Source organism: Lathyrus oleraceus, chromosome 5 (assembly GCF_024323335.1).
Source record: "Lathyrus oleraceus cultivar Zhongwan6 chromosome 5, CAAS_Psat_ZW6_1.0, whole genome shotgun sequence".
In the NCBI taxonomy this organism is placed as follows: Eukaryota; Viridiplantae; Streptophyta; class Magnoliopsida; order Fabales; family Fabaceae; genus Lathyrus; species Lathyrus oleraceus.
This window is the reverse complement of record NC_066583.1, coordinates 120,159,599-120,169,388: the sequence shown is the minus strand read 5'-3', so window position 1 is coordinate 120,169,388 and position 9,790 is coordinate 120,159,599. Positions and strand designations below refer to the sequence as shown.

The 9,790-nt window shown below is 35.7% G+C and overlaps 1 protein-coding gene across 1 annotated transcript; it reads right to left on the bottom strand.

Moving 5' to 3' along the window:
* Positions 1–1,082: 1,082 nt before the first annotated feature.
* Positions 1,083–2,324, bottom strand: LOC127079146 (uncharacterized). The gene has a single exon (XM_051019565.1). It carries the CDS (start codon positions 2,322–2,324, stop codon positions 1,083–1,085), a length of 1,242 nt encoding a protein of 413 aa, XP_050875522.1.
* Between the last annotated feature and the right edge of the window lie 7,466 nt (positions 2,325–9,790).

Genomic DNA, 9,790 nt, shown 5'->3' with positions numbered 1-9,790 from the left:
TCGACACAACCATTGTTCATTATATAGTAATAGACCGGTTTGTGGGCGGACATTTCCCTTTCGATAATACTGTCATTATCATCGACTTTGGTGATCTGATCGAATTCTCTAGGCATCATAGATACTACTCCGACCAAAATGTCTAAGGAATCCTCCGAACCAGACTCGAAGTTGTCAGTTAATAACTCATCTTTGGCAACCATCTGATTTTCTCCGGCCGTCTTGTTTGAAATCTTGGGATCTCTTTTGGTGAAGTTAGGGTCATCCTTTTCCTTCACCATCACGTTGGTACTTGATTCATCCTGGTCCATTTCGCCAGCTTCTCTTTTGGCTTTTCGCCTTCTTTGTTCTCTTCTCCACTGGGGCCTCATCATGGGATTCTTTCCTTTATAGTTTTTGGACACGTGTGCGGTCCTTTTGTCAGACCGAAATTCCTGGCGGTAGGCCAGCGATGAACCCCTTTCAACCTCGAAGTTCTGTCACTTTCCATGGCCATGTTTCCTACCCATATCCTGCTTGACCCACTTCTCATCTGATCCCATTCGATGCTTGGCTTAAAGGTCCTGGGTTGGAAGTTCCGTCCAGCTTGCTTGGTTTCACTCAACTTCACCATGGGGCGCCTAGGATCAGGATATCTCCTGGGATCAAAGAACCTTTCTGGATTACCCGCTTGATTATTGTGGATGGCTTTATGGCTATTTTGGTGATTCACTCTCCTAACCCCCTCCAGATTCTGAGTTGCCCTTTTGTCGAAGACAGCACTGCACCTAGGGCATAACATAACTTCCGATTTCTTCTTTTGGCACCTTCGGAGGAAGTCCGACAGTGTTTCTTCCTCCTGAGGGAAGGCGATCTTGTTGTATTCCTCTTGTTTACTTTCATCATCGACTTCCATTGAAACTTCTCAAGATACCTCCACCATATTAACTTCCATGTGGATATCCTCAATAATAGCCAACTTTTGATTGTTTTTTAAGGACTTCAGTGGCCTTGTCCAACCGAATGAAGTTATCAATGGTTTCTTTAGTGATCATCACTAACTTTGAATTTCCAGCATCCTCGACATCTGAGGCTTCAACATTTTATTTCTTGATGTCCTTTGTACCCCTTAGGGCCAAACCATCAAGAGGTTCCTGCTCGGAGTACTCATGTACTTTAACCATGACAGACCTATGGACGAAGTCTTCAGTAACTTCGGTCATACATAAATCATCAGCAACTTCAATGAAATTCACCTCCTCTGGCTCAGTATAATGAGCTTCAGCAATTTGTAGAGGATCGGAGTCGATTTTCATCTGGCTCCGTGGCTTATCACCAAACTTGAGTCTTCCCTCCTGGATCGCGTTCAACACCAGATCCTTGAAAAGAAAACATTGATACGTTTTATGACCCCAAAAACTATGGTATTTACAAAACCCTTGTTTCTTTCTTTGTTCTAAAGGGGGTACTTTAGCACCCGAAGGTACTATCATTTGACCATCTTTAACCAGTAAGTCGAAAATTTCGTCACATTTTGTAACGTCGAAGGTATATGTTTTCTTAGAGAACCTGTCATTCTTTTCAGGTTCGACATGGTTTTTCCCGTTCGAAGGGGCTAAAACTTTGCATGCATATGGTGGCCCCTGTGTCAATTTAGCAAGATCGATCTCAGTATCGTCGGAGTCTGGAACTTCATGACCTGAGTCTTCGTGATCTTTCCTAAAATCGACATAGGCTACCTTTTTACCTTTGTTCGTCCTAGCCTTTTCTTCTTTTAAACGTTCTACCTGTCGAACTCTATCAGCCAACTGGGCCATATCCCTTAGGTATTGAGTATCCAATTTCTTTCTAATCGAATAACCAAGGCCCTCAGCAGCCATTTTGACCAACTCATGCTCTGGTACTTGCATGAAACACCTGGCTTTGAGTAGTCGAAATCTATTCAGGTAGTCGTCAATTGGCTTGGTGAATTTTCTTCTGACACTAGCCAACTCTTTCAAACTTATCTTCGTTTGCCCCATGTAGAACTGTAAATGGAGCATTCTTTCTAGCTGGTTCCATGAAGGAATCGAATTCTGGGGCAAAGTTGTGAACCATGTGAAAGCATTCTTTGTAAGAGAACTTGGAAAAAAATTCATATGAAGACTCTCGTTATTTGACCTATCTCCAACTTCGATTAGATATCTCGCCACGTGTTCGACAGTAGACTCAGTAGTATCCCTAGCAAACTTGGTGAATTTGGGGATTTTGGTCCTCAGGGGCGCATCTGTCTGTAAGACATGTTCTGCTAAAGGCGATGTATAATTTGGTCTTCTCAGGCCAAAATTTACCCCATTTCGAACCATAATTCCCTCGACTATAGCTGCTAGGTTATTATCTGCTGCCACATCATTATGTCGAACTTGTCATATAATATCATCGGCATTTTGATTCCTATTTACCATTAACACCCTTGGTTCCCTAGGTACATGTGGTTCGATCCTAGGAGGTACTACTATTTCCCCTTGATTTTGTGGGATCTGGTTAATGGTGAGGTCCTCCTCAAACGCGGGCTCTTGATTCTCTCTTACCCAATCCCTAGGCAGGGGACGCTGGTGCTGAGGTATACCAAGAAACTCAGACATTCGAGCCACTTGTGTTGTCATCTGTTGATTCGAATGAGTTGTATTCTAAATCAGAGGATTTAGCACAGTGGCCAAAGTTTGAGTTAACATCTGGACCATTTCATGATTACTTTCGTCCATCTGTTGCCTCCATGCCGCCGCAGAATTATTGGTTAGAGTGGGTAATTGTACTGGGTGTCTTAGACCTAACGCTTGATTGGTTCGACCTACGTTTATCCCGGACCCTTGTACTGGTGAGTTTATGTTAGTCGTCGGTTCCGGATGGAGAAAGATTCAATGGACTCAGATGGAGATTGATAGCAATGTAAAAGGTTTAGCTCAAGTTTTCAAAATTTCTTCAATGTGAAGAAACTTGAATTTGAAGATGGAATTATGCAGGGTTTTGGATCAATTTCTGTGTATGATTATTGTTGTCATTTGCTAATAAAATTACTTCAATTTATAGGCTAGAAACTAGGTTAAAGGTTAGTATAGGAATTATGTGAAAATGTAAGAAGTGTGAGTGAATTTTGGATGTAATTTGATTGAATATGAATTGAATTTGAATTTGAAATGAATTGGTTTGAATTAAAATCTGAAATTAATGTGATACATGTGAATTTGGTTAGAATTGAATGGTGTATGGATGTATGGACATGAAAATTTAGTTAGGCAGAACAAGTGTGATCAAAGTTTGTCCTTTTGTGCCAAAAGCTTGACTTTTGTTGACTTTGGATTAATGATGCATGTATGATGATTATGTAGTGATGTAATGAATGGAATAAAATTATGATGAATGAATTATAATGCAATCTTTTGTTTTACATTATATGCAAATTAGAAACTTGATTACAAAAACTAAATGTATGAGATCATGCACATGAATTTTCTTATTAAAAGAAATAATTATTTATTTTTGCAATAAAATGCATGTGATCAAAATGTAGAAATAAGACATGATATTTTAATTTAAAATGTTAAAATCAAAATATGAATAAAATGCAAAATATGAAAAAGTGTGACAAGTTGACCAGATGAAAAAATACCAGGATAAAACCATGGTATGACAGGGACCATGCAGTCATCAAAATAACTAGATATCCTCTTCTCTCCTAGCACTAGAGGAATTGGCTATTCTGAAGGATCACCAACCACAATGTTAGCATTTCTTAGAGTGGCCTTGATTCTCACAACCAAGGAAGTACTCTCTACTTTTGCATCCACTCAATCATACATCGTAACATCCGGTAGGTTACGAAGATTTAAGGGCTCTAGCACCTTAGTGTCTCTAAGCTCACAACCTTCAGTCTGCAGACAAACGTGAATAAAATCTTTGGCACATTCTCTCCTTTTCAAGTTGGCATGTACCTTCTCTCTCCATAGGATGAGAGGGGCATAAGAACCTCGGCGTGAATGGTCATTCTACCAACATTTGATATGAGGGTGTTTAGCGGCCCATAAGAAGAAGTTTCTTCCTCCAAAAAATTCTCAAACATCCCATCTAACCTAGAGTCGTTAGACACAGGGATAATATCTAGTCATATGTGATCACTATTGTGGGAAGGATAATGATAATCATGGGATAACCCATATAAAGTTTCCACTTCTGAGCCACTCACTAAATCGATAATACTATCACTCATTCTAACTAAGGGAATGGGGAAAGTTGAATGTAAAATTGGAGTTAGAAGGGTACCTGATTATAGAAGATTGATGAAGCAAGAAGAATTAAGAAAAAGAAATTTTTAAATAAATCTCTGAATAACTTAATGATGTTCTCGTGGAAGAAGGAACGAAATGTTTTTCTGGAAATGTAACTGAAAGCTTAAAAGCTAAAATGTTGAGAAAACTCCCAAATTTTTAACTCGATCTATTTATAAGCAATGGCAGCTAAAGAATCAAGACCAACTATAAACAAAAATCACAAGATCAACTGCTAGAGTTCGACTCATAAAAACACGTCAAAATCAAGTGCACTTAAGCACTCTATGAATTGCGTCACACCCTAGTTGGTCACGTTATTGCACGTGTCAAGAATGGATGATGAAATGTCTCAATGATGAAACCTCGTTAAAGGCGTATGTTCCCCATTACATTTTCAAAATTTATCCCAAATTATATAGTTTTCTCTCACATCGGACTACGACAGGGAGGCCGGTCAATGATACTTAAGGCTTCCTCTTGCCCCTCTAGTGTCCGGAAAAGCCTTGGGGTAACAGTTCTGGACCAGCCATAAGGCCTAATGAACCAGGGCCTAATACATCTCAGAAGCCCACTCTACTCGACCCAATATATAAAAACAATTCACGCTCTATAAAAAGGTACACAGTCTCTGATCTCCAATTTCACTTTACTCACCTTGAATCTTGAACTGACTTGGAGTTAGAGTGCTAACCATGCATGTCCACCTTGTGCCACCATAAAGGAGATCACAACCACTATTCAAGATAAATAATTATCCACCTTTCCTCATTTCTAGTTTCTTCGTGAAACTGGAAGATCCATTTCTAGTTCTCAAATGGAACAATAATATTATTTTGCATCCTTCTACTAATTGTTTTAATATGGTATAATGTTGTGTATTCCGATCATAATCTGTTAACCATTTTGCACTCAATCGTTGGTACCACATAAGCTCTTCTTTCTTGCGAATATTATGAAGTTCCAACTATAAGTTCCTCTTTGGAATTTCTAAACCTGCCAAATTGACACCTATGTGCAGGAACTTCTGGATACCATTAATTCTAGCCATAAGCTCCTACTTCTTATTCATAACTTGGTTTATAATAGAATAGTTCCAGCCTTTGATCGCTTCCTACAACTGTATAAAATTTTATGTCATGTTGATATCTTTCTTCTAAACATTTTGCACCATCTCATAATGCGATTTATCAATAAGCCAAGAAATCTCAAACATAAATTTCCTATGGGCCACCGAATGGGAAACATCAATTGTAGTAATCAAAATAATGATGATCAGAAAAATCGACCCTAGTTAAAATCTTGACATAAGCATCTAGAAACTTCAACCTACACAGCTCATTGCTCAATGCTCTATCAAGCTTCTCATAAATACGCTGACCACCATGAAAAATGGGTCATCTCCAAGTATATTTTAGCCTTATGAACCCTAGATCCAAAACTTTTCATGCATTGATTCTTCCTCTAAAATTATTGTACCTCTGAATGGACACCATTTCTCCCTCTTTCTTCTCTTCTTCACAAGTAATATCATAAAATCTCTGGCCAACAACCTAGGTTCATTCATATTCTGATAAATATCTTCCATATATTTCTATAACAAACATTTATTTTCCTCATCAGGGCTAGCATAGATTGTTTTCAAGAACCATACACTGCCTTGGGGATATTTCACCCTCAAATGGATAAACTTCACCTTCTTACTTCATAGTTCAACACAAATTTGATCTCTTCTCCAAGCAACCATTATACGTCTTGCATAGCCTTGGTTACTCATATCTAATACTATATCATAACCTAGTCACTGGAAAGTACTATATAAGTTACTAATATTGCACCAAGTCTCCATAATGATAAGCATGATCGACTTATGCATCATAATATATTCCTTACAATAACGATAAACAGATGCGTTGGCTGCACCTCTATATTTCCACACAAAAATCTTGCTTTTTGTATTAATAATATATAATATATTCATAAAATAAAAGTCAACCATCAACCAAACTATTGGTTATCATTAGATGTTTATGCCACCTCTTTCGTATTTGAATCATTTTCCACAACTGATCCTTGATCGTTTCCATCCATAAACACTTCTTTTTCACTATTTTTCTCCCCTTCCTTAATATCATTTGCCATAGGGGGTGTAATGTTAACATCAGGTAGTCTGGATATGTTAGGAGTAATTATCCCCATCCAATTACTGTTAATAGAGCTCAATAAAGATGGACCATCACCACTCATTCCTACACCCCCTACTTCTTGTTGATTCTTTAATATATGTCCCTCATTATTTCCTCTTTCCTCTCCACCCGACTTACCAATTGGGCCTTTTGAATTGAGCCTCACTATCTTTATCCATACTATTAAGTTTCGGTTTATCCACCATATTTTCCAATCCTTTTCTACTAGCAGCACTAGATTTCCCTTTAAAATCATGTGATACACATGTATCCAATTTCAAATCTTTGACTGCCTTTTCCTGAATAGTTGCCCAACTTGAAATATTCTTACCATTACTTCGTTTCTTCCCTTTATTTCCATTTTTTAATTTAGCAAGGTTAATAATAGTATTACATGTCTTTACAACGTCCACATCATTGTCATTTATTGCCAATCTTCCCTCCTTCTCTTTATCATTAACAATAGAATTATTATTTATTAATATTTTTGACATCTTCTCATCCAAAGTAATAAATCTTGACCCATTTAATGTCTTATCCTCATTAACTCTCGTTACAGCCTTATTTCTCTATCGACAGCTGCCCTTCATTCTGTTTGGAATTTCTATACTACCCTTGAAGGATTATCATTTTCATTTTTAACATAACTCTCTCATATGGCTCCTTCAACTCTTCATTGTTCTTGACAAATTTTTGGCTCCCCTGTATCTAAATCTGATTTTTGGTTTTATCAGGGGCACCATTCCTTATTATGGCCAAACTTTCCACACTTGACACATTCAACATTTTATTTCCTCCCTATGACAGTGAACATTTCTAGGAGTGGTTTAGAGAGATTGACTTCAACATATAATGTTGCATACTTCTCACGCTCTAGTTGCAACGTATTCTTATCAACTTGCACAACTCTTCCTACCCAATTACCAACAAAGAATAAAACTTTTTCATCATAGTATTCAATAGGAAATCCAGAGTTACAGATCCAAACAACCACATTATTAATAGTATCAGTTATTAGATGAAAGTCATGGCTTCATTCCTTAACTATTAGATAGTGGTCATATAAGAACCCAAGGATCCTCTGATAGAGTCGTGTTCTTATCATCTTCATGTGTCAAAGCAAGAAGGTTGTGAGTGCAACTTTCTGTTAGATATATTTTGTATGATGTCAAAACTAAGATACTTTAGCGTTTATGTATATTGGACGGTATCCTCTGAGTCTTAATGTGCATCTTAGCATTAGGAAGTATAAAAATATTTTGAAATGATTTAGAAAAGATTTCATGCATTAAAAATAGATTTTTATGGGAAAAACAGTTTATGTGTCGACACATGCGTGTTATAGATCGACACATAGAAGAAAAAATTTTCTATGTGTCGACACATACGGGTTATAGGTCGACACATGTACCTCATTTTTAATTCTTGTAGCTTTGTTTTATGTGTCGACTGTATGTGTCAACACATGACATATACAGGTCGACACATGCATCGAACAGTTCGACACATAACTTACATAGGTTGATACATGCAACGTATTTCTCCAGTAATTCATGATTTTTTTTAAAAATCTTTTGCATTTATTTTTTCCTCCAACTTGCGTACATATAAATACTTCATGCATGCATCTTTTCTAGTAAGGTTCTAAAGTAAACCTACACGAAACTGAGATTTCAAAGAGTTCTCACCATCTTCAACCTACATTCTATGCATATACACAAACAAACTACACATAATCATTCTTTATTTTGGTGTCATTTAGAATCAGTTGATAACATCCAATTTATGTTGTTGAATTGTAAATTGGATTGAGATCTTTGACGGTTTCAAATAAGAAGATCAAATTGGGATGTTCCTTAAAGATCAATGTAAAATTTAAAGGTTTGGGACAAAAATATACAATTTGGATCCGATCGAATAAAGACTTTGAAGAACGGAAGGTTCTTGCAAAGGAATAGCATGAGACTGTGGATCATATTAGTTTTAAACTTTAGAAGAAAACTCTTCTAAAATTAAATTAAAATTAACTCAATTTCTTTAATTTTATATTTCATTTTCTTGGATGCCGTACAGCTTTACAAAATTAGATCATGGATGCAATGCACCTTTATTGGCACAAGGGAAAAAAAAACTCAAGATTACAAAAATAAGTAATGGACTAATAGTGAAACAATAACCATCTAAACTTGTAACCACTTTAACAAACACAATTTGTCTTTTTATTAACTGAATTCAACAATTTGGTAATAAAAATAAGAAAAATGATATTTATACAATGTCTTATACACCTACATCATATATTACTGTTAGACCAGTAAAATATTATAATAATATATTATTTTAAAAAATATATATATAAATATAAAAAATATATATATATAAATATAAAAATATACTTTTTATTTTTATTTTATTTTATTATTTGAATGTTTATTAATTAACTTTATAAAAAATTTAAACCAATTTTATAACTTGCATTAACCAATTTTTATGACTATTCAAAATTCCTTTTAACCAATTTCGTAGTTTCATTAGCCAATTTTTTACTTTTCATTAATCAATTTTGAAAAAAATATTTTTAATATCTGAAAGTTTATTAACCAACTTTGTTACTTCATTAACCAACATTTTACATTTAATTAACCAACTTATTTTCCTATTTTAAATAACTGTTCACGCGCATTGTTCATATGCAATGTTCACGTAATGTTCATAAATATATTATTTTACAATTTTAAAATATATTATTCACCGTATAAATAGTATATACGGTGTAAGTATTGAATGTAAAAAAATGTATGAATAACAATGCTGTAAAAATAAAGAATACACCGAGGTTAAGAGATACCGTAGCTCCAAATTTTGTTGCTTCTTTTTTTAGATAAAGAATACCATCTACCCCAAACTATGCACTTCCATTCTTCACGCGATGTTGTATTTGGATACTGTCTTTTTTCACTATAACATAAGAAACTTTGTCACCTTCTATCGTGTTTTTACGGGGGCACATCGTTCTATCAAATATGCTTGCAATTTGACTGTGTTTCACCATAACCAGAAAACTCCACTCTCACTCTCTACATTTGAAGTCTCAACAATCCTTCGCCACCGAGATAAAAAAAATAGAAGTAAGAATCACTTAAAATTTTGGCACGCCTTTTGTATTTTGTCTTATTCTTTCTTATGATCTAACTACTGCACTCTCAATTCAACCAGGACTGAACCAGACTCAGCTAAAGGTCAAACGAGATATCTTCAAACCAAATAAAACACGAATATCGTCTTGATAATGGCACTTGTTAATCCTTTGGACACCCTGAG